The sequence below is a fragment of the Oncorhynchus gorbuscha genome, linkage group LG01 (genome assembly GCF_021184085.1).
Source record: "Oncorhynchus gorbuscha isolate QuinsamMale2020 ecotype Even-year linkage group LG01, OgorEven_v1.0, whole genome shotgun sequence".
Taxonomy (NCBI): Eukaryota; Metazoa; Chordata; class Actinopteri; order Salmoniformes; family Salmonidae; genus Oncorhynchus; species Oncorhynchus gorbuscha.
The window spans coordinates 105,686,054-105,711,876 of record NC_060173.1 but is presented as its reverse complement, the minus strand read 5'-3'; the positions used below and the strand labels follow the sequence as shown (position 1 = coordinate 105,711,876).

The window sequence follows — 25,823 nt, the reverse complement described above, 5'->3', positions numbered from 1 at the left end:
CCTTGCATGGTGACAACACCAATAAAAAAGATCATTCCAAACCTCTCTGCCAATAACAGCAAATGTTCTGTTTTCCTCTCCTCACTCAGACCACTCCCAGACAGTCCTAGCAAAAGCTAAGAAGCTTCATATTTAAAAAAAATATATATATATGCTTGAATTCAAAACAATCACAGTCCAAATGTGAGATGTTTGTTCTGAAAGGAGCTGTCAATCCATCAGATTGTAACGTCTCTGAAAAAGATACTGTAACCTAATTCGGTGTAAAGATCACCAAACATCTTAAGATGGTGAATGATCTTAATTTGAACCCTGTAACAGAATCTGTCAAAACTATATATATCCTCATCCTTAGGGAGGGATTTAAGTCTTCAAAGAAGGGTGCTTTTATCCAAAGCTGAGGGGCTATCTCGTGCATCCTATCTTTTTAACTCTGTTGACATTCCCAAATCCACTTGCTGTACCTTAGATAGGCTAGTGTACAACTTTGTATGGAAAAACAAGCCACATAAGATAAAAAGAGATGTTACCACCAACAGGGTGTGTGACGGCGGTCTAAATGTCTTAGACTTCACTCTCTTCAATCAGATATCAAAGGCCAACTGGATTAAAAGGTACATTTACATTTACATTTAAGTCATTTAGCAGACGCTCTTATCCAGAGCGACTTACAAATTGGTGCATTCACCTTATGACATCCAGTGGGACAGTCACTTAACAATAGTGCATCTAAAACTTAGGGGGGGGGTGAGAGGGATTACTTATCCTATCCTAGGTATTCCTTAAAGAGGTGGGGTTTCAGGTGTCTCCGGAAGGTGGTGATTGACTCCGCTGTCCTGGCGTCGTGAGGGAGTTTGTTCCACCATTGGGGGGCCAGGGCAGCGAACAGTTTTGACTGGGCTGAGCGGGAGCTGTACTTCCTCAGTGGTAGGGAGGCGAGCAGGCCAGAGGTGGATGAACGCAGTGCCCTTGTTTGGGTGTAGGGCCTGATCAGAGCCTGGAGGTACTGAGGTGCCGTTCCCCTCACAGCTCCGTAGGCAAGCACCATGGTCTTGTAGCGGATGCGAGCTTCAACTGGAAGCCAGTGGAGAGAACGGAGGAGCGGGGTGACGTGAGAGAACTTGGGAAGGTTGAACACCAGATGGGCTGCGGCGTTCTGGATGAGTTGAAGGGGTTTAATGGCACAGGCAGGGAGCCCAGCCAACAGCGAGTTGCAGTAATCCAGACGGGAGATGACAAGTGCCTGGATTAGGACCTGCGCCGCTTCCTGTGTGAGGCAGGGTCGTACTCTGCGGATGTTGTAGAGCATGAACCTACAGGAACGGGCCACCGCCTTGATGTTGGTTGAGAACGACAGGGTGTTGTCCAGGATCACGCCAAGGTTCTTGGCGCTCTGGGAGGAGGACACAATGGAGTTGTCAACCGTGATGGCGAGATCATGGAACGGGCAGTCCTTCCCCGGGAGGAAGAGCAGCTCCGTCTTGCCGAGGTTCAGCTTGAGGTGGTGATCCGTCATCCACACTGATATGTCTGCCAGACATGCAGAGATGCGATTCGCCACCTGGTCATCAGAAGTTTATGTACATAAGGTACATAAACAATATTATACCTCATTTTGTTTTTCAGAAGCTCGGAGGGCTTACATTTTTTACTACAATGTCCCTATATTGAGGGTAAACTTCCTGTAAAATGGTTGGCTTTTCACAAGCAGGCTTTAATGTGCTGGGCTCTGCTATATAAACACAACTTTTCACCTCATAAATGTTTGATATGGAATAATGGGTTGATATTACATAGAAATAACTGGTTCTCGAAAAACATTGTCCTTATCAGCCAATTAGTTAATATTAGTGGGAATCTATTTACGTGGAGAGAATTTATGGAAAGATATAACTTTGAGGTTTCAAACAAGGAATATAAGACACTTGTAAAAATTATACCTAGTGGGATAAAAGCTTTACTTCAGAGTAATGCGTACTTTGGAATATCTCCTATTGTAAGCGATATCCAGGTGAATGGCATAGGCTTACTAGATAAGAAATTCAACAATTGTTTATTAAGGAATGTTTTCTCCAGGAAGTCTATTCCCTCTGCGATATGTTGCTGTGCTTCATCGTTTGATGTAAACTGGCGCCGTGCTTGGCTCACTCCACACATTTATGGTGACCAATAAAGTAAAGGAGATCTCCTTTCAGATTATCCATAGATTCTATCCGTGTAATAGCTTGATTTCTAAGTATATACCTGATGTTACCAGTGAATGCAGTTTTGTGAACTAGAAACTGAATCTATTGAACACTTATTCTGTCATTGTTTACATAGTGAAGTATTCTGGGCTGATTCAAAACTATATCTTGGCAACAAAATGCACACAAACTTTGAAATATCTAACTTTGACATATAATTTTACTACACTGATTCCACAATTTAATGTGAGATGTCATAAATCTCTTTATGTTATTAATAAAAATGTTTCATACACAAATCAAAATTGATGAAGAAAAGGCCCTTTTCTTATTTACAAAAAATCTGATTTGGAAAACTTTTTTAGAATCATTGAAACGTATACAGAACAAAATGTCTAAAACATGTATTCCCTACATGTCTGTATTTTAATTGATATAATGTGGATTTGTATTATAATTTTTTTTTCTCTTCCTTATTTGTGGAATCCCTCTGGCTGTTCTGTTTCTGGGGTTTTGCATGTTACTGTTTAATAATAAAAATAATAAAAATAAAATAAAGGTATTTTTAAACGGCTGCATTGGACCTTTAAGTATAATGTAGGTACAGTCCTCTCCGTGGTTTTTGTCCAATCAAATGTACGATTAACCAAGAGGTTGTCTTTCTTTGGGTGGATGATTGACATGTACATAGAGCAATGAGAGAAGGACACTCTTGATTTTTAAAGACCAATAAGGATGAGGTTGTATGTACTGAATGTAGTTATTGGTCAGAATGAATTTAGACTGACACGTGTTTCAACCAATTGCCATCGAAACATTCCCCTTTGTTTTGAGTAGTTTATGGTTCTGTAAGTGGGTGGGTCAACCCTGCGTGCCAGATGTGCGTTCAGTTCGCTTGAACGTTTGCTACGTTACGGAACGGTTTGTACTTAACGACTCGTTTCCCCAAAAACGTTCGTGTACGTTTTTGAACAGACTTTGAGGATCGTTTGCTCGCGTTTGGTGGGTGTGGCGAGGCGTGGCTTGAAGCAATGAGTGACGAATTTGCGAATTTAAAGGGCAGTGGTTATGCTGACAGCGTTCCCCAACCCGCCCCGACAACTGGTCGTTCAGTACGATCGTCACTAGTTACCACTCCCAGAAAGTCAGAAACCCTTCTTATTTCAACAATTTACCTTCCTATAATGTGATTTTAACCTGAACTCTAACCCTAAATTAAGAATTAAAAGCAATTGTATTTATTTATGAATTGTTTCGCTATAGGTCACATGTTCCGTTCAATTGAACGTTCCAAACGTAAAAACGTACTGAACGCAGCCCAGGCAGCGGTGTGTTCAGAGCTGATGGCGGGTCGCGGACCGCAGAACTGGCCGGTGGAGAGGAGGGGATAACGTGGCTTTTTTTTTTAGTCCACAAGTTGTGAGATCGAAAATTTAACTTCGACAAGGCTTGACCAGATTACATTCACTGAATGATTTGAAACTCTCCGGCTTTGATTTCTTTATCAAGCGGGTAGCTACGGTAGTGTAGGCCTCAAGCCTCGGATAAAGTTGTCGTCTGATCCTGGGATTGGGAAACCAAGAAAGATCTCTCACGCCAGTCCCATCTCGGACAATTGGGAATCCCTGTTCGGAAACTCTTTGCGATCCATGCTTGGAAGAACTAGCTTGTGGCATATGAGTGGAGTAGTTTTTTTTCTTCTTTAAATGATTGTTTAAACGGCAGCTCCGGAGGCGTTGCTGCATATTGGCAAAGTTATTAAAGGGACGAGCTAACTAGTTCATCTATCCTACAGACAATGTTCCATTGCTGATAGCTGATTTCGCAAAGGAATGCCGAATGGATGAATGGGCAACCGCTTGTAATGCTCGGATTTAGACAGCTGCTTGATGATGACCTCAGTGTTTACAAACAATTAGTTTTGTTAGTTAACAACCCTGTAAATAAAAGAGCATAGAGCACTCGAACAAACGTCGATTTTTTTATTTTGCTGTGCAGCCAGCAATCTGATTCATGGTGCGGACGGAGCACACACTCAGATGGCCAGGGTTGCAATTTATTGACATTACTGGTCAACAATTTAGTTGACCATTTACGTGTTTCTCTCATCTCTGTTTTAATTACAGACGTGTTTTTTTTTTAATCCTAGGACTTGTAGCTGAATCATATGCTTATGTAATGTATGTATGCAGCAGTAAAGCTAAATATCTGGCAGCCTTGATTTGAAGGAACTTAGCACTACTTAAATAGTGTTGAGGTTATCCCAGGTTTGGAATGGGGAATACGGTTTCATGCTGCGTGTCGCCCGAGGAGAGCCCAAAGCTACCAAGGCAACCGGTGGACCGCCACGAAGACTACCAAATAATTACGGACGTGAGTGACGACACCGGCCCGTACCTGCAGCACATCAGCGACAGAGAAGTCCCTGACGGTAGGTGTCACACACCCAAAAGCATAGCTAGGATTGGAAATATTTACAGAATGTGACTGGTTACGAGAAAGACAGAACCGGTAATGGTCTGTCCTGTGTTTGGTTGGTTTCCTCCAAATCTACATTCTCATTGGCTGTGGTAGTTGCAGCAGTAGAGATGCAGTACTAAAATATACAACATCCATTTAGTCATTTTAACACACTCTTTCTCATACACCTCTGAGGCCTGTAGCCAACTGAATTACATGCAAATAAAGTTAGGTGAGATGAGAAGGAGGGGTATTTGAGGGGTATTTGATCTATAGCCCCCTGGTGTCCGGCCCCTCCCTCTCAGCAGGGTTTGATGTTGCTGGTTGTTTACAGCTTTAGACTACTGTTGATTTTAGGCCCTGCATGGTGTTACACTCCTGGGGTAAAACACACACACACACACACACACTTCCTGCTGCAACACCATGTATCGTGCACTCATCCATTCAGACCCCCATTGACTGAGAGCAGAGGAGCTCAGACTGTTGTTGCCACCATCATTGATCTCAGTGATAAGGGCATTCCACAGTACCAGCCCAACTAGCTCAGCCAAATCAAATTGTATGTCACACGCCGAATACAACAGGTGTAGACTTCACCGTGATATGCTTACTTACGAGCCCTCCCCAGCAATGCAGAGTTAAAAAGTAAGAGAAATTTCTCAAACAAGGAAATGGTAACACAATAAAATAAGACTATATACAAGGAGTACCAGTACCGAGTCAATGTGCAGGGGTAGGAGGTAATATGTACATATAGGCAGGTGAAATAGTGACTAGGCAATCATTAGTTGCCATACCAAGCCAGTCAATATGCTCTCAATGGTGCAGGGGTAGGAGGTAATATGTAAATATAGGTAGGTGTAAAAGTGACTAGGCAATCAGTAGTTGCCATACCAAGCCAGTCAAGATGCTCTCAATGGTGTAGTTCTAGAATCTTTTAAGGATCTGGGCACCATGAGACATTATTTTCAGCCTCCTGAGGGGGAAGCGGTGTTGTCGTGCCCTCTTCAAATCAAATTTGATTGGTCGCGTACATTTTGTGACGTGTTTGTTCGTAAAAATTGCACGACTAAGAGCTACAGAGTCTCAAAATGGACAAACAGTACTATTGCCTCTTTATTTTTTCTTCTCGTTTTTCAAGCAAAGGTCTTTCAAGGAAATATGTGAGCACATTCGTTCGGTTGGGATAAGCGAGTTGGGGTAAGCGAGTTGGGGGGATAAGCGAGTTGGGGTAAGCGAGTTGGGGTAAGCGAGTTGGGGTAAGCGAGTTGGGGTAAGCGAGTTGGGATAAGTGACAGCTGAACTGAAGCATGCTGACGCCTTAACATGCCAACCAGGCCTCGCCCACCCTTAGTGCTGCAAGGTATTCTCCCGGCAGGAAGACTCCAGGCCAGGGAGTGATTTGGAGGTTGGTGGAGGGAGGAGAGTGGAGCTGTGTGGCTGGGGAGGGGAGTTGAGGCTCCATCTTATCTAGGCTGAAGTAATCCCATGATGTTGTCTGACCGACTCATCTTAGTGGATCTGATGGGCTGAATAACTTTGTGTTGCACCATGGTTTGTGTTGTAAAAGACTACATGTTGGCTAGTCTACCTGCTAGTCGCTGTCCTATGCTCTGTAAAGAACACACTGTTTGGTTCGGTAGCCTGTCTGCAGATGGGTTGGCATGACTACTCCCACTTCCTGTTTCTCAGCGTGCTGGCCAGTGTGGGAGGGGTGTAGAGTGAGGACTGTTTTCCACAGAGACCCCAGACAAAGATCTCCTTGTTGCCCCCACCCTGCCAGTCCCATACCACCATCCCCACAGCCTGAGTGGGCAGGGGGCACACGCTGCCAAGCCAACCCGGCTGGCCTCGCATCCCCCTGGCCCTGCCTACCACGTCTGATCCAGACCAGGAGCACCCCATGCCAGACAGAGGTAGCTGTTAATGCGTTGGGGTAGGATGAGGCTGTCTAATAGCTCCACCTGACCATTGAGCCTGTAATGTGGTGTGGTTGCAAAGGAGGTCATCAGATTCATCTGCATCATTAGACTCTGACGCTCCTGCTGTCCAAGTGTATTTGCTTACATAGCCTGGCTGCTGTACACACACGTACTCACTCATTCATCCATCTAACTGGGTAAAAGTAGGCCTGGGAATTGCCAAGGATCTCACGATACAATAGTATCACCATCCTTAACTGCTGATATGTAACAGTGTGGAAAAAGTCAAGGTCTCTGAATGCGCTGTTGCTGTATCCATTTTCCCCGTCACTAGGTACTGTAATGACATGCATTCCTTCCAGCTACTGCAGCACAGGGATAGTTCTAATGGTTGTGTGACAACTCCCACAAAATACAATTTCTTTTTAATGTCATAATTCTGCCTGTAGCCCAGGCAGGAAATTCATAAACTTCATCTCACTTGTGGGGAGAGTCTACACATTTTTCCATACTACTATTTGGTTTGCAACAGTTGGTTTATAAACCTAGCTGTCTGCCTCTGACCGAGGCAACAATGTATCATTTTACAAATGCGAAGAGGCAAGCTAAGCATTGGCTGTCACCAAGCGGCACCGGGACAGCAGCTAGTTTTCCCAGTGCTGTGCTATCAACGGAAACGTCACTGTTAACATCCCCAACTAGCTTGGTTAGCTTGGGCTCACCAACCATAAGTTGTTGCCTATGTAGGCCTATTGGATATTTATTCAATTCATTATTGAAGTTCTTGTCTCATCATTGAGTCTCTGCTAGCTATCTACATGTTAATGACTTGTTTAGCATAGCAACGTTGAATGAATTGAAAGATTAGAACGAACGACTGGGTCAACAAGAGAAAATAACTAAGAAGACCAGCCCGCTTGGGTTGCAAACTATAGAATGTAAAAACAAATTTACGTATTAAAATGTTTAATATTTTCATAAATATGTTGGCAACATATAGCCTTCAAACACTGGAATTATCATGTGATAACTTCGCCTCAGAACAGCCGTTGTCGGGAGTTGTCACGATAATTCCCGGGTTCTCAGGCATTATTGTTTAGGTTCAGTAAGCTACAGGTCACTGTTCTGTCTGACAGGTCTCATTTTCCACTCACCGGCTTCAAGTCAACATACTCACCTCAGGGGAACTAAGGTAGTTTACCCCCTAAACAGGCGTTTTTCTGGATCACCAACTTTCCAAGTCAGGTTCTTCTGTTTCTTAGTCTGTCATTACCCTTGTTGTTTACTTAGTTTCTAATGGTCAGCAGTGTCTTTGTGTTCCAGAACTGGCCCAGGAGTCCAACCCATCAGACCATGCCCGAGCCAGCACCATCTTCCTCTGCAAGTCCCAGACAGACAGCGAATGTAAGTACTCTACCCTGGTCACAACACATCACACAGGAGAAATGATCATGACTCCATGTCAGCCAATCCGGCACACATCTCAAACTCTCGTCTTACCCACTTTAGCTACTTGGTACAGTGGTAAACCAACCTTGTCTCTGCTCTAGCAAGCTATGTAGAGAGATGGTACTTAGGCTATTGGAAGTGACTGATATGGCTTTCTCATAAGCACAATGTGACTCAGTACCATTCCTCATTATTTTCAACATGACTGTTTTGTCTGGGTCTGTAATGGCATATTTTGTTTTTCCTTCCAGTGCGAGACAAGAGGAAAAGCAATCACATTAACCATGTTAGTCATGTAAGTATTTCAATACGAAGTTTTAATTTTGTGTTAACCAACAATACATAATGAATTGTGTGAGCCTACTGTGTGAGCCTACTGTGTGAGCCTACTGTGTGAGCCTACTGTGTGGGCCTACTGTGTGGGCCTACTGTGTGGGCCTACTGTGTGGGCCTACTGTGTGGGCCTACTGTGTGGGCCTACTGTGTGGGCCTACTGTGTGGGCCTACTGTGTGGGCCTACTGTGTGGGCCTACTGTGTGGGCCTACTGTGTGGGCCTACTGTGTGGGCCTACTGTGTGGGTGTGCATGTGAGAATACATCTGTAATCTCATTTTCCTCGTAACTTGGGTCACTGGAGGACAATTTGGGTCACAGGAGGATGGTCAATTTGTCATTTGGGTCTCGAGCTGAAACGGGTTTAAGAACCTCTGCTCTAGAGGACAACACCAAGCTCATGTATATGCAAATGCCACTGACCATCACACCTTATTGGTCAGCTCTTATGGGATGTAGCCCTTATACTGGTTGAAAAGGACAGATTGTTCCAATTTAGTGTCCCACAGTGGCTGTACAGTAACATGCTATACATGACGTCAGAGCTCAGTCTCCACTTCACAGCTCTCTGACAGCTGTTCTGAAATGGAACATCACACGACAGGAAGTTACCCCCAATCCTTTGGCTGTTTGAGTGAGGGGGAATGCTGTAAATTATGAGGACTCAATGCATTTTGAAAGATGAGACGTTGAAGATTATAATCAATACCACTTTGAGTCCAAATGTGCACTTCACATTTCCATATCATAAAACTCATGTGATATACAGTGTGAAGGTTCATGATCACTATGTTTGATATATAGTTACAAGATGACATGGTGTTATGTGCTGAACAGAAAGAGACCATGTTGGTTGTATTGTGAAGAAAATGTGCAATATTTTTCTTATTTTTCTTATATTGCACCTACCCCAAGTTTTCTAAGAATTTTCTTACGTTGCTGATTGTATTCAGAGTATTTTCAGATTTCGTTATCAACAAATGTGGTGACAAGTACAGCATATGTAAAATACACACCAAATCAACGGTGTAATGTTTTGGATTCAGTCTTGTCAGGTGAACTGTTGTCCTCACCTTTCCTCTAATCATTTCCCATAATCCCCAAACTGTTCCCTTTTTAATTGCTTCCATGGTTATTCTTTTTTTATTTAACCTTTATTTAACTAGGCAAGTTTGTTAAGAACAAATTCTTATTTACAATGACAGCCAAACCCGAACGACGCTGGGCCAATCGTGCGCCGCCCTATGGGACTCTCAATCACGGCCGGATGTCATACAATTTGTAAGTCGCTCTGGATAAGAGCGTCTGCTAAATGACTTAAATGTAAATGTAAATGTAATACAGCCTGGATTCGAACCAAGGACTGTAGTGACGCCACTTGCACTGAGATGCAGTCCCTTAGACCGCTGCGCCACTCGGGAGCCCATATGCTTTCCATAATTCTTCTGTAAGAAACATTTCAATTTAGCCCGTTCCATATAGGTCAATTCCCACCCGTGTCAGTAGTTAAGCAGAGGGTTGGCCTGGGTTATGGCTGCCTTTTTCACCAACCTCTAATAATATAACTAGCTAGCTAAGTGCCAAGACCTTTGACCTGGTCAAATAAAAGGCAGGGCTGTGTTCCCCTTGCCTGCTACTATTCTGTGTGTGTTCATGTAGCTCGAGTTGACCACAATAGAACCGGCTGTAACCCCTGTGGTGTCCTGTCAGCTAGAAGACCGACACAGATAAAGAGGAGACCTGGTGAATGTTTAGCGAGTGTTCACCCTCAACTCCACCTCATCTCATTCTCTCCGTATTATAGAGCAACGGCCCAGTTTAGCCACATTTCAAACCTTGTACCTTGGACATAGTTCATGACCCAGGAGTGACTTATTGGTGATGTCATTATTTGGCTAAGGCCACCACAGGCTAACGTTAGCATCAATTACCTCAGAAGGATTGGGTTCAACAGGGCCCACATTAGCAGCGTCTGACTTCCATGTCACATATTTAATTTTGCAGACCTCTCCTCTCTCTAAGAAGTACAGTTCCTGTTCCACCATCTTTATAGATGACAGCACGGTCAGCCAGCCCAACTTGAAAAGCACAATTAAATGGTGGGTACCCACTACCTTCTTATATGCACACACAGGAAACCTTTTGTAGTTCAACTCTGACCTGATGAATTGTGTCTTGTCTTTGTTTTCCAGTGTTACATTAGCAATATACTACCACATTAAAAACAGGTGAGTGGCAGTGTTTTGACTTGTTCAGTCTGAGTATGCACAGGTATTATTTTAAATGGGGGGGTCAGAAGGTGCCTTCGAGGCCTGGCAGAATGTTTGTATTTGGCTCGTAGTGGAGACGTTTCCTCTGTTCCTCTGTCTCTCTCAGGGACTCAGACAGGTCACTGGACATTTTTGATGAGAAGATGCACCCCTTATCGGTGAGTGGTCGGTTCAATTTGACCATAATCCACTCAGGGTTTACAGGAAGTGAATAGCTGTTATGTACTCCAAAGACCTGCTAATACAGGTTTACATCAAAACAGAGGTCTGCAGAAGATGTGGCAGTATTGGTTTCTCAGCCCTTGTCTACATCAATATCTGGCATCAGCCACCTTTCTCACTCCCTTCTAGACCTTACGCTGCAACTTGATATGCCCCATAGCCCAGCATAGCACATACCACTGCTCTTAGCGCCAACTTCAGCATAGCACATACCACTGCAGGGTTAATGAAGTTAGTTTAGCTCTGGTAGGAAAGTCTACATAAAACCATTAGGAAATTGAGAAATTACTTAAATGTTTCCTTATCTTGTTGGGGGGTGGTCTTTTTTATGTGCTATTCAAGATATGAATGTGTGTTTTGTGTTGTCTCTGGGCTGGTATGTGTTGTGTAACACTGTCTTCTCCCTGCAGAGAGAGCAGGTCCCTGACAACTACTCTGTTATGGACCCTGAGCACAAACTCATCTACCGCTTTGTCCGAACTCTGTTCAGCGCTGCACAGCTCACTGCAGAGTGTGCCATCGTCACCTTGGTGAGGAGTTCAGTCAGAAACCATCAAAACACATACAGTTGAAGTCAGAAGTTTACATACAACTTGGTGAAATACATTTAAACTCAGTTTTTCACAATTCCTGACATTTAATCCTAGTAAAATTCCCTGTCTTAAGGTCAGTTAGGATCACCACTTTATTATAAGAATGTGAAATGTCAGAATAATAGTGATTTATTTCAGCTTTTATTTCTTTCATCACATTCCCAGTGGGTCAAAAGTTTACATTCATTCAATTAGTATTTGGTAACATTGTCTTTAAAATTGTTTAACTTTGTTTAACAAACGTTTCTGGTAGCCTTCCACAAGCTTCTCACAATGAATTGAGTGAATTTTGGCCCATTACTCCTGACAGAGTTGGTGTAACTGAGTCAGGTTTGTAGGCCTCCTTGCTCGCACACGCTTTTTCAGTTCTGCCCACAAATGTTCTATAGGATTGAGGTCAGGGCTTTGTGATGGCCACTCCAATACCTTGACTTTGTTGTCCTTAAGCCATTTTGCCATGATTTTGGAAGTATGCTTGGTGTCATTGTTCATTTGGAAGACCCATTTGCGACCAAGCTTAAACTTCCTGACTGATGTCTTGAGATGTTGCTTCAATATATCCACATCATTTTCCATCCTCATGAAGCCATCTATTTTGTGAAGTGTACCAGTCCCTGAGTTTGAAGGTATGTTATGAAATATATCCACAGGTTCACCTTCAATTGACTCAAATATCAATTAGATGCTTCTGATAGGCTAAAGCCATGACATCAATTTCTGGAATTTTCCAAGCTATTTAAAGGCACAGTCAACTTAGTGTATGTAAACTTCTGATACGGTGAATTATAAGTGGAATAACCTGTCTGTAAACAATTGTTGGAAAAGTTGCTTGTGTCCTATTGTCCATTTGTGGACTGGTTGAACAAAAAAAATAGTTTTAAGGACTTCAACCTAAGTGTATGAACTTCCGACTTCAACTGTACATGTATTGTAGCTCAGTTGGTAGAGCAGGGCACTTGTAATGCCATTGTAATGGGTTTGATCCCTGGGACCACCCATACGTAAAATGTACGCACGCATGACTAAGTCACTTTGGATGAAAGCGTTTGCTAAATTATAATGTACTGTATTATTCACTAGGTGTTTTTGGGGTTGTATAACCTACACGATACGCTAGAATACATCTGCACTAATGCACCACCGGGGGGCAGCAGAGTAATAGAAACCATTGACGAAGTACATTTAAAAAAAAAATGTTTTTTAAATTTAACTGGGCAAGTCAGTTAAGAACAAATTCTTATTTACAATGACGGCCTACCCCGGCCAAACCCTACCTTACACTGGCCAAACCCTAACCCGGACGACGCTGAGCCAATTGTGTGCCACCCTATGGGACTCCCAATCACAGCCGATTGTGATACGGCCTGGAATCGAACCAGGGTTTGTAGTGATGCCTCTAGCACTGAGATGCAGTGCCTTAAACCGCTGCGCCACTCAAGAGCCCAAGTGAACAGAGCCTAGTTTCAATTTAAACAGACAGTAGACCTGCATTTGATTAATACGATTGGTCCTAATATATCAAGCATTCCTTATTTCCTGGACTTCAACCATAACAACGTACTATTTCTCACGTGTGTGGGTGTAGGATACATAATCAATAACATGCCCTTTTCCCTACTGGTTTTCTATGTTGGGCACATGGCATTTCTGAATGGAAATAACCAGCTCAGGTTTATCAAAGACCTCTAACCTCACCAGGTGTACCTGGAGCGTCTGCTGACCTACGCTGAGATAGACATCTGTCCCTGCAACTGGAAGCGTATCGTACTGGGAGCCATCCTGCTGGCCTCCAAGGTGTGGGACGACCAGGCCGTGTGGAACGTAGACTACTGCCAGATCCTCAAAGACATCACCGTGGAGGACATGTGAGTGGACAGGACACACACACAAGATACATCTTTCTCACTATTGTGCCAACCTAAACCGTACTTTAATGTTCAGCTTCAGATAAGTTATTTTCACTTTGAGGGGCTGGTTTGGTAGTGATTTGGGGGCTGGTTTGGTAGTGATTCATCATGTTTCAGGTGGAGAACAGGTAGACTGGAGCCTTCTTCCCCCCTGGTCTGATAATCATTCATTGGGCTGTAGTCTATAGACTGGTACAGTCTCTAGCTCTCATCAGGGCTGTGTGAGATGAAGATCCTGCTTTGGGCACCAAGGGAGTGAAGACTTGGCCCAGAGAGGGACACTGAGGGAGGCGGAGTACTGGTTGTATACAGGATCTCCAAGCCATCAGTAGGCTGCTCCTTATTAAACTACTGGCTGAAATTCTAGTAGCTTTTAGAGTTGGCTGTTGTCTCTTAAGTTAGGTTGTTGTTAGTGTGTACATGTGTCAAATAAGGGGTGCTTATATTTGTCCTGTTTCACACATGACAGTGTATTATGAAATGTATATATTTTATATTTTTTTCATCTCCCAACTCCTCCTCAGACACCTTCAGAGTGGGGTCATGTCCAGGGTCAGCCATTATCAACGGCAACCTGGGAGAAATTGGGGTTAAGTGCCTTGCTCAAGGGCAGATCGACATTTAAAAAAATATCTATATCTAGTCAGCTCTGGAATTCTAGCTACGGTTACTGGCCCAATGCTCTGGGCTACCTGCCACCCTGTGTGTGAGCCCATGTCCCTCCCTCTCTTCTTTGGATTTGCAGTCTACTGTCATGTCTTTGTGAGCTGGGGAGTCTGGAGTGGCTCTCATCTCTCCTACATAATGGCAGTAGCCCTCACACACTCCATTAGTTGCCCTGGGAGACCAGCCTTCCAACACACACCCTCCAGCCACCCTGGCCCTCATGTCTCCTCTCCCACAAAGCATCCTGGATGTTGTCTCCGTGGTGACTGGCATGCAGCTCTTTTATTGTCATGGTGATAAGGATGATGAGGCGAATCTGTTCAGGAGAGACATGAAGCGAGCCGTATGGGTTTTCATTGTAGTTAGAATGAATAGGCCAGGCCTCAGTTGGTTGAGTTGTATTTTTACATGTAATTCCTGTTTGTCCTTTTGGTAATTACTTGGGAAAAATATATATATTTTTTAAATAATGAACATTTGAATAAGATGGGTTGAATAGTAGTCCTGTAGACCTGCACCCTTCTCCTTGGTGCTGTAAGGGAAAGACAAGGTTTTACTATTGGTTAGTCTCGCCCTAGTCAGTGGTTGACGTTACCCCTATCGTTGATCTATTTGGCATTTCTCCCTCACTCATTGTCAGGGTTGATCCTAGATCTGTGCCTGAGAGTAACTATTTTTTGTATTAGAAGTCTCTCTAACCCTGTTTAATCCGCTCTCCTTCCGTCAGGAACGAGATGGAGCGTCACTTCCTGGAACTTCTGCAGTTCAACATCAACGTCCCGGCCAGTGTTTATGCTAAGTACTACTTTGACCTGCGATCTCTGGCCGAGGACAACAACCTCCTCTTTCCCCTCGAGCCACTCAGCAACGACAGGGCGCAGAAACTGGAGGTATGGTGGTGAAGGATATGATGGTGAAGGGTGGTGGGTATGGTGGTGAAGGGTGGTGGGTATGGTGGTGAAGGATATGATGGTGAAGGGTGGTGGGTATGGTGGTGAAGGGTGGTGGGTATGGTGGTGAAGGGTGGTGGGTATGGTGGTGAAGGGTGGTGGGTATGGTGGTGAAGGATATGATGGTGAAGGGTGGTGAAGGATATGATGGTGAAGGGTGGTGAAGGATATGATGGTGAAGGGTGGTGGGTATGGTGGTGAAGGATATGATGGTGAAGGGTGGTGGGTATGGTGGTGAAGGGTGGTGGGTATGGTGGTGAAGGGTGGTGGGTATGGTGGTGAAGGGTGGTGGGTATGGTGGTGAAGGGTGGTGGGTATGGTGGTGAAGGATATGATGGTGAAGGGTGGTGGGTATGGTGGTGAAGGATATGATGGTGAAGGGTGGTGGGTATGGTGGTGAAGGATATGATGGTGAAGGGTGGTGGGTATGGTGGTGAAGGATATGATGGTGAAGGGTGGTGGGTATGGTGGTGAAGGATATGATGGTGAAGGGTGGTGGGTATGGTGGTGAAGGATATGATGGTGAAGGGTGGTGGGTATGGTGGTGAAGGATATGGTGGTGAAGGGTGGTGGGTATGGTGGTGAAGGATATGATGGTGAAGTATGGTGGGTATGGTGGTGAAGGATATGATGGTGAAGGGTGGTGGGTATGGTGGTGAAGGGTGGTGGGTATGGTGGTGATGGAGCTTACAGGTAGCAGAAAAGATGGCTGCTGAGACATGAATGGTAAAAAGGAAAGTGTTATTAACCAGTGCATCAGGTATGAAGCCAATGAGCCTGTGTATTGTGTTGTCCAGGCCATCTCCAGACTGTGTGAAGACAAGTACAAGGACCTGAGCCGAGCAGCCATGAGGAGGTCCTTCAGCGCTGACAACCTGGTGGGCATCCGCCGCTCCAACGCTGTGCTCTCATAGGCCAGCCACACTTCAGCGTTGTGCTCTCATTAGTCAGCGACAAATCTGTCACTCCAACACTGCTCTCATAGGACAGCCACACTCCAACATTGTGCTCTCACTGGACAGACACAATGGTGGAGTTAATTTCGCATGGCCCTGTGCCCCGGGTGGGGGAACTTTGCTCATTTTAGACTTCCATTGGTCCTTAAGTGAAAAGCCCACCTGCCTGGAGCACTGAGCCATGCAAAATCAACTCCACCAATATCTGACCTCTACAGCCCAACCAACACCCCAGGATACCCGCCACACACCCAGCCCCTCAGAGACTGGTCGAGGCAGCACCATTGGCCCTGCCTGTCCCGTCCCAGACCCTCTGAGAGACTGGTCGAGGCAGCACCATAGGCCCCGCCTGTCCCGTCCCAGACCCTAAGCGCAAAATAACTTCTTCACTACATAGAAAGAAGGGGGAAAATACTTTTTTTTGGTGCTTACTATGTAGGCTACTAGCTGTGAAATGTACCTGTTTTTAAATGGAAAATAATTTGGAGATGGAGTATTTTAAATAAACACTAAACATGTAACAAATCATTGTCTTTCATTGGAGTGGAGATGAGAACATGTGGGAGCGCATTGTAAACATTTTATTTTAGACATCAAATGACGCATACTCAAACAGATTGGTCCACAGTTTAATTCTCTAGCAGTGAGAGCTAAATGAAATGAGAGTAGGGGAGAGCTGCATCTTCAGAAATACCTAGAAAAAAAATCTTTCTTGCAAAATCTCAGCAATGAATTTGCCACATTGAATGTAGTACACACAAAGCTGCAGTCCAGACGACTGAAGGACGCCGACGTCCAGGCGACTGAAGGACGCCGACGTCCAGGCGACTGAAGGACGCCGACGTCCAGGCGACTGAAGGACGCCGACGTCCAGGCGACTGAAGGACGCCCGGCGTCCAGGCGACTGAAGGACGCCGGCGTCCAGGCGACTGAAGGACGCCGACGTCCAGGCGACTGAAGGACGCCGACGTCCAGGCGACTGAAGGACGCCGACGTCCAGGCGACTGAAGGACGCCGACGTCCAGGCGACTGAAGGACGCCGACGTCCAGGCGACTGAAGGACGCCGACGTCCAGGCGACTGAAGGACGCCGACGTCCAGGCGACTGAAGGACGCCGACGTCCAGGCGACTGAAGGACGCCGACGTCCAGGCGACTGAAGGACGCCGACGTCCAGACCATTGTGGTAGAACTCTCACACACTAGTCTGGTTAGAAAAACTCTGAAGCACAAAGTAGAAAGGCAGAAACCAGCAACTGGACCAGGTTTTAGTTCACCCAGAGTTCACCATGTTCTAATCTAGCTGTCCACCAGTTCATCCTGTGAGAAGACAGTTTGTGCCTATGCCTTCTGGATACCTTTTGAACAGATATTTTGACCATTTTGTAAACGTCTGACTCAATGTGAGTACTGACGCGGTCATTGAAAATGTATACAGAGCCATAGGTGACGTGTCCGAGGGTTCAGTGCAGTTTACAGGTGATTGAAATCATCAAATCAAATTTATAAAGCCCTTCTTACATCAGCTGATATCTCAAAGTGCTGTACAGAAACCCAGCCTAAAAACCCCAAACAGGTTTGTTTTTGGCCTAGAAAGGCCAAAACCTAGAGGAACCAGGCTCTGAGGGGTGGCCAGTCCTCTTCTGGCTGGAGATTATAACAGAACATGGCCAAGATGTTCAAATGTTCATAAATGACCAGCATGGTCAAATAATAATCACAGTAGTTGTCAAGGGTGCAACAAGTCAGCACCTCAGGAGTAAATGTCAGTTGGCTTTTCATAGCCGATCATTAAGAGTATCTCTACCGAAACCTGTATATTTACCATTGGGTTGGTGTGAACAGTTCCAGTGTGTACCAGTAGGGGGTGTAACACACAACTCCGAGGGAGGCCAGGTGCACCTTGGCCATGCCTTCTCTTCTGGCCTGTGAGACTGATCTACAAACACAGTCCCTCTAAACCGCTTTACAACATGGTCCATATCAGAACTATTCCAAAGCATTAAACTCCCTACAACTGCTATTAGTGTTTTCTAGAGGCTACTTTTGACCACGAGTTCAAACAAATACTGGTTGAGAAAAAGAGGTCCTTGTTTAATGGTATACTAGTAGGCTACACATCCATTTTCAGATGACCTCTGAAAGCCGATTTAACCATAGAACCAGTCAGTCAACAGTTGGGCTAGAGATCTTCATCCTACTACTATGAAGACCGGCTAGGGTGTTCAGTCGTTCAAGCAAACTGGATTTTACCGGGCAGAATAGGGCAAAGATTGTGTGTATTGGTACATACTGGATTCATTTAACTCGAGCAGCATACAAACACATCCATACCACAGATACACCACACATTTACTAGATTCATACTGAATAGTGATTCAAATCACTGGGATTGCAACGAAACACATGAAATATTATCTTCATTCTGTTCCTAGATTTGTTTTCATCCATTAAGGACCCAGTGTCCACACTGAATAACGGGAGGCATTATGGGTAAGCAAAATCCATAGTCCTTTATAGAGTATCATATATACAGGAATAAATAGTGAGTCATCTAATGGTCCAGATGTGCAGGTTATACGTCCATCCACAGTCTGACGAAAACACAACTCCCTTTTCCCCCTCAGAGAATGTTCTAGTGCCCTCAAACTCAACTCTGGCCCGCGAAGCCAGTGTCACTGCATTTGTTCCCTTCTAATCAGGAACTGATTGAGACCTGGGACATCAGGTGGGTGCAATTAATTATCAGGTAGAACAGAAAACCAGCAAGCTTCAAGCCTTGTAGGGTAAAAGTTGAATACCTCTGTGGGTCTGTTGAAGTATTGGTACTTTGCCAAGGCAGCGATGAGTACCAGTTGTACCAAAGAGCTCATATGATACAAACTTCCCATTTCATTCAAAGAAATTCACTTTGTGATTTCTACAATATCCCTCTTTTCTGTTAAAAACACATTTGTTCTATGTTCCATGAAAAGAGTCAGTGAGGCAGGTTTGTTGATAAATGTTGTATTTACAACCTGTGGAATGACTTGGTTCATCTCCTGGTTGTCCTCTGACCCTTTTGCTTCCAGAGAACTGCTTTATCACATTCACCATCTTGTCCAACGTCAAGGTGAGGCCCGTTCTCACATATGACAGAGCTATCACTGAACACCATTAGGGGCTCCTCTACCCTCTAGGGTCCCATTCACACGTGTGAGGGCGGGGCAGGTTTGTGGTAGGACCCTGGTGGCAGAGCTGCCCCGGGGTGTCCCGTGAGGACCGTGCTGGCCTCAATGTACATGGAGGGGGGCACGGTGGGCTTGGAGACCCAACAGGGGCAGCAGCGAGCAGTGAACCTCCTCCAGGACTCCAGGGTCTTCCCAGACCAGATCCACACCCCTGACGTGGTACCCACCACCAGACACATGAAGTACTTCAACATGAAGACGGCGTAGTCGGGCCCCAGGCCCAGCCTCTGTCTCTCAGCCTGACAGGAGCAGGATAGAGCCCGGTCCCAGCCCGGCCTGTAGTGCTGTTCGTACACCAGGCAGGCTACTACTATAGTAGCAGGAACGGTGTAAAGCACCGTAAACAACCCAATCCTGATCATCAGCTTCTCCAGTTTGTCTGTCTTGGTCCCTCCCTGTTTGATGATGCTGCGGATGCGGAACAGAGACACAAAGCCCGCTAGGAGGAACAGGGAGCCGGTGAAGAGGTAGACCACCAGGGGAGCTAACACAAACCCCCGCAGGCTCTCCAGACTCTGGTTCCCCACATAGCAGATCCCCACCACCGGGTCTCCGTCCACAGAGCTCAGAGCGAGGACTGCAATGGACTTGACACTGGGGATCAGCCAGGCAGCCAGGTGGAAGTACTGGGAGTAACCAGCAATCGCCTCGTTGCCCCACTTCATGCCCGCGGCCAGGAACCAGGTGAGGGAGAGCACCACCCACCAGATGGAGCTGGCCATGCTGAAGAAGTAGATGAGCAGGAAGACCAGGGTACACAGGGGTGGGCCGGTGGTGTCATACAGGATGTGCTGCTGGTCTCCGCTCCCAGCGCACGCCACCCTCTCGTGACCCGCCACTAGTCGTATAATGTAGCCCAGGGAGACAAAGAGGTAGCAGGCAGCCAAGAAGATGATGGGTCTCTCAGGGTACTGGAAGCGCTCCATGTCGATGAGGAAGGTGGCCACGGTGGTCAGGGTGGAGACGAAGCACAGGATGGACCACAGGCCGATCCAGAAGGTGGTGAAGGTGCGTTCATCCTGGGAGAAGTAAGGGTGGTGGCAGGGCTGGGCACAGTTATCCACAGGGCCAGTGTGGACCCGGTTGTATAAGGGATGGGCGTCTTTCTTGATGGGCACCAGAGGGTCCCGACAGCGGCAGTCCCGGTCACACTCCTGGGGGGCCGGGGGCTTGGGGGCTGGCTGCCTGCGGCGGGTGCCCTTGGGGGTGGGTTTGGGGAAGGAAGGGGCAAGGGTGGTGGTCTCGCTACTGTTCTGGTCCATACACAGAGTCTCGTCTCCCAGCTGAGGCAGCTGCTCACAGCTCATCCTCTCTGGCCACTCAAAACCATACTGGATCATGAGGGGGGAGCAGCCTCGCTTGGCCCGCTCACACACAGAGCGGCAGGGGGGCAGGGGCTTCTTGTAGTCCTGCAGACAGATAGGGGTGTACATGGAACACAGGAAGAAGAGCAGGTCCGGGGAGCAGCGGATGCGGACCAGGGGCCAGAACTGATGGACCTCCAGCCCCACCTCCTCCTGGGTGTCATGGTTGAACTGGTTGGGCATGTAGGTGAGGTTATACCCAATGCCCTTACACATGGGAACCGTGATGGGCTCGCACACTATGTCCTTGGAGGCAGCGTGCGCGAGCAGGGGCAACTGGGAGAGGAGCAGCGCCAGCAGCCAGCGGACGAAACCACACAGAGGGGGTTTGACTGTGGTCGCCATGGGGAAGTGGGATATTTCCATAAAAATAATATAGGTAGAAAAATGACAGAAATTGCGTTGTGGGCTTCAGTATTTGCAAAGCTCAGGCTTTTCTTTAATTTATGAATGCATCTCCGACATAAGAAATCCCAGGAGAGCGTAATTGCTCCAGCAGCATGTCCACAGTCCTCTGTTCTATAAATCACAGACAAGTTTCATCCCAGACTGCAGGACGCTCATTCTCTTCCAACAGCATTGAGCACCTTTCGAATGAACCATGGTGATTGTAAATACAGCAGCCAAGATCCGAAAAACCCCGAAATAAAGTGCCAATGTTTTATCCAATAAAGCTTGTGAGGATTTCGGGAAGATGGACTATGAACACCAAGCCGACCGAGGCTCTAAATAGGTTGCATTCAATTGTAAATCATTCACCAAGCTTTGCAATTACTTGAGTTGACAATTAATTTACCCTTTCCTTGCATTCCGGACACGGGTCAATAAATGTAGTAACTGTAACCACAGGCTTAAACAAGAAACAATTTTATATTCCTCCAGTTTTGTATTCCGCATGACAGGTGAACTCGTCTGTGCCTTGAAAAGAGGAACCCCTCTCGCCGCGTCTCTCTGAACAATAAAAACACTTGGAAGCAAAACTGATCTCAATGTTTCTCTCCGCTATGGTGCCTCATTTAAAGTCCACATTCAAATCCAATTAAAACAGACTCCCCTCTTCATGCAGCCGCTCTCGGGGTCTGAACCTCAGGGTAGAAAACAGGTTTCGGATAAACGTCGACTTATACGCTCCAAAGTTTGGGAAACTCGTTACGTTTTCCTTTGTCCAACCAAATGTATCACTTGGACAACCCCAGAGTCGTCTCATTCAAAACTTCAACACTTGTTTTCCAAACTTCTCTCCAATGATTGTAAGCATGTATCGCTGTGTCTCGCTACACATCTCAAAGTGCTTGCCAAAATAACTCGCTCCGCTGCCCAAGAGGAAGAGACCCCTCCTGCTGCAGAACGCCCACCTCGTCCACAGCGCCAGCCCTCGAGCACTCAGTTCTATTGACCAAGGACTGTTTGGATAGCTTCACCACGCCTACTCGCACTCCGCCGCGCTCCTTGTACCTTTTGGACTTAATGAGGACCAGTTTGAGCTACAGCGTTGACCAAATCAGTTAATTTATGGATGACCAAAATGTACCGGATGTGGAGGGACAGGTGGCATTTGGAGACATTAACGCACCTGCACCTCAAGCTGTATACTGTATATGCACCGTGGATAAAATAAATAAATAAATAAAGAGAGTCAATGTAGGGACAAATGAAAGGTGGGGATCATATTGAAAAGTGTTTTGACGGGTTCCTATACTGCAAGTGTTTACCAGGGTTGGGCGGGTTACTTTCTACATGCAATCCGTTATAAAGTTGCTAAGTTAACCGTCCTAAATTGTAATCAGTAATGTAACGTTTGGACTACCCAAACTCAGTAACGTAATCTGATTACATTTTCTTACTTTTAGATTACTTTCCCCTTAAGAGGCATTAGAAGAAGACCAACATGTATGTTACCAATTGAAAGACATCTATTGCAGGATAAATCAATGTTAAAGTTTACATAGCTGGCCATATATGGATAATACATTTGACTTTATGGGTCTGTTATGTAGGCTTCTTCTAACACATCATTTTCTACTACATATAATAATACCATTAAATGATATCTTTCCATTAAAAAACTAAGTCTATCAGAATTCCAGAAATATGGAAGTATAGATTAGCCAAATAGTTTTACCTGAGCATAACCCAGTGGTGATTTTAAGCATGCAAATCTTGGTGGGGCAAACAATTAAAAGAATGATGCATGCCAGCAATGCTACTATTACAACACTAAACACTACATTAATTACACTATAACGGTGACAAAACTGTTAGGGCCTACATAAAGCTGTCCCAAACTGTTGTGGATTCAAATGTGGATTCTACTGACAATTGACATGTACAAACTATGGCATAAGAGAACGATGAGCAGATAAGATGGAATCCGATTAAGACTTTAATGAGCGAGCTAGGACGGACGTTGTCAATATAACTATTTGTTCAGCACTTTTGAAATGTACAGTGACCGAATTCAGAACATGGGCCGTTCTTACAGTGTTCTCCCTGTACACCAAGTCAGAACTGTAGGATAAATAAGGGGCGAATATATGCAGACATTGAAAGCTCTTACAATATTCAATGATTACATTTCTCTAAAACAGGCTAAAGGCTAATTAAGAGGGGAAAAGGGACCAAATTATTTGCATGAGGCACATGGGCTACTAACAGCTTACTTCATAACAGAGCAAATCAAATCAAATCAAATTTTATTTGTCACATACACATGGTTAGCAGATGTTAATGCGAGTGTAGGAACATGTACATAAGGATATATGAATGAGTGATGGTACAGAGCAGCATACAGTAGATGGTATCGAGTACAGTATATACATATGAGATGAGTGTGTAGACAAAGTAAACAAAGTGGCATAGTTAAAGTGGCTAGTGATACATGTGTTACATAAGGATGCAGTCGATGATGTAGAGTACAGTATATACATATGCATATGAGATGAATAATGTAGGGTAAGTAACATTATATAAGGTAGCATTGTTTAAAGTGGCTAGTGATATATTTACATCATTTCCCATCAATTCCCATTATTAAAATGGCTGGAGTTGGGTCAGTGTCAATGACAGTGTGTTGGCAGCAGCCACTCAGTGTTAGTGGTGGCTGTTTAACAGCAAGTAACTTTATTACTTTCTTAGCTACAGTATACATATCTCCATGGCATATTACATCATTTATGCAGCAACATTTTTGGACTCACCTTGTGCTGTGCTCACTTCCTTCCAAACCACTCATTGTTGAATTTGCAATTTCCATAATGTTTATGTCCAATGACACCGATACGTTTTATCTATAGTTTCTCTTCATTATTTATCTTCACGTGACAAGGATTGAAAAGGATTTGCCAACATATTGTAGACTTGATTCATGATGATGACTGCTAGCTAAGATTTTGAAAGTATAATGTCGACATGATCAGTCCAATCAAAGCTACTGTACATATAACATGATTTGATGTCATTCTATCTGTGTGTGGCCAATGACCTTGAGCCTTCTTGGATGGGCACTTCTAAATGTAAATGTAATGTAACGCTATGACAGCAGCCAAAGGGTTAGCATTTTCAAGGTCTCCCCTTACACTTCACAATGACGTAGTTTCCCCATGAGTGACAGAACACTGAGCCAATCACGGTGCAATGCTCCGCATTTTCTGCTGGCTTGCACCACCACCACAGAAAGCACTGAGCTCGGCTGAAACACCTACATTTTGGAGCTGCCTTAATCAAGAAAACAAAAAAGAGACCATGTTGTATGCGACTTTATTAACTCCAGTATATATATGTACATTGTTTGCAAACTGATATGTGACATGTATTAATGCCAAAATAAAAGCTGCACTTGTATTCCATAGGCTTGGATCCACACTGCAGCAAGACCGCATTTATCACTGGCTGTCCACTGGTTTCAAAAACAATGATTGATAGGCAGCTTAAACTTGTTGAAATCAACTATTATTGGGTTCAAATCCACATTTAGATTTGTGAACAGCCATCCACAACAACCACAGTCCGTAAGGCGCAAATAGCTAAATGAGAGAGCAGCAGTGTGATTCACATCAATGTGCTATGTAGATATCAATAATAAGTGATATCCGTATCACCGTTTATGACACCACTGCTGTCATCCTTACCTCCAAGCGTTTATTCAAGTTGTATAATCTTTGGATGCCGACAGCATTCGCACCATTGGAAGACTTAGCTTGGACTGTAGCCTACAAAAGCCTATTTGTGCTCTTTTCCCGCGATCCATCAAACACATTTGGTGTGTCATCATAGTGGTCTCTGACATCATAGTGGTCTCTGACATCACAGTGGTCTCTGACATCACAGTGGTCTCTGACATCATAGTGGTCTCTGACATCACAGTGGTCTCTGACATCACAGTGGTCTCTGACATCATAGTGGTCTCTGACATCACAGTGGTCTCTGACATCACAGTGGTCTCTGACTTGTGGTCTGACTCTCTCAGGTGGAACAAACTGAAACTTGGGCCTTTTTTCAATGGCGATTTGAATGTCATTGAGAGAAAATAAATCACAAACATCCTTTCTGAATTTAAAAGTAATCCTCGAAGTAATCATTTGGTTTTTCAAAAGTATCTGTAATTCAATTACAATATTTTTGCTGGTAACATAATGGATTACAGTTACAATATTTTGTAATCCCTTAAATGTAATGGATTACATGTAATCCGTGAGTGTTTACCCTAGAGGTCATAACGGATTACAGTTACTGTTTTTTTTGTAATAGTTTACATGTAATGGATTATGGTATCATTGGTATAAAAAATAGGGATTATGGCATCAAATACATCAAAACACATGGTTTCCAGGCGTTATTATGAGCTGTTCTCCCCTCAGCAACCTCCTGTGCAAGGGACCCATTCCTGCAGCCTGAATCATCAACACACACCTGCAGAAAAAAAACATAGGTAGGGAGGTAGATTGGGAGAGAGGTTGGTAGGTAGGTTGGTAGGGAGGGAGAGAGGTTGGTAGGTAGGTTGGGTAGTTAGGTAGGTTGGTAGGTAGGTAGGGAGAGAAATTGATAGGTAGGTAGGTAGGTTGGTTGGTAGGTAGGTAGGGAGAGAAGTTGATAGGTAGGTAGGTTGGTAGAGAGGGAGATTGGTTGGTAGGTAGAGATACAGGTTGGTAGGGAGGGAGGTTGGTAGGGAGGTAGGTAGGTAGGTAGGTAGGTAGGTAGGTAGGTAGGTAGGTAGGTAGGTAGGTAGGAGGTAGTGAGTGAGTGAGTGAGTGAGTGAGTGAGTGAGTGAGTGAGTGAGGTAGGTAGGTAGGTAGGTAGGTAGGTAGGTAGGTAGGTA

General features: G+C 44.9%; 2 protein-coding genes across 2 annotated transcripts; one reads left to right on the top strand and one right to left on the bottom strand.

Annotated features, from left to right (window-relative positions):
- The first annotated feature begins 3,229 nt into the window (after positions 1 to 3,229).
- LOC124048374 (cyclin-Y-like protein 1) lies at positions 3,230 to 16,442 on the top strand. The gene is made up of 10 exons (XM_046369098.1): positions 3,230 to 4,617; positions 7,895 to 7,975; positions 8,272 to 8,315; positions 10,358 to 10,452; positions 10,546 to 10,581; positions 10,730 to 10,781; positions 11,256 to 11,375; positions 13,137 to 13,303; positions 14,739 to 14,901; positions 15,759 to 16,442. Exons 1-10 carry the CDS (start codon positions 4,461 to 4,463, stop codon positions 15,873 to 15,875), a joined length of 1,032 nt encoding a protein of 343 aa, XP_046225054.1. The 5' UTR covers positions 3,230 to 4,460; the 3' UTR covers positions 15,876 to 16,442.
- Positions 16,443 to 17,608: 1,166 nt separating this feature from the next.
- fzd5 (frizzled class receptor 5) lies at positions 17,609 to 21,806 on the bottom strand. The gene has a single exon (XM_046369083.1). It carries the CDS (start codon positions 20,873 to 20,875, stop codon positions 19,103 to 19,105), a length of 1,773 nt encoding a protein of 590 aa, XP_046225039.1. The 5' UTR covers positions 20,876 to 21,806; the 3' UTR covers positions 17,609 to 19,102.
- Positions 21,807 to 25,823: the final 4,017 nt, after the last annotated feature.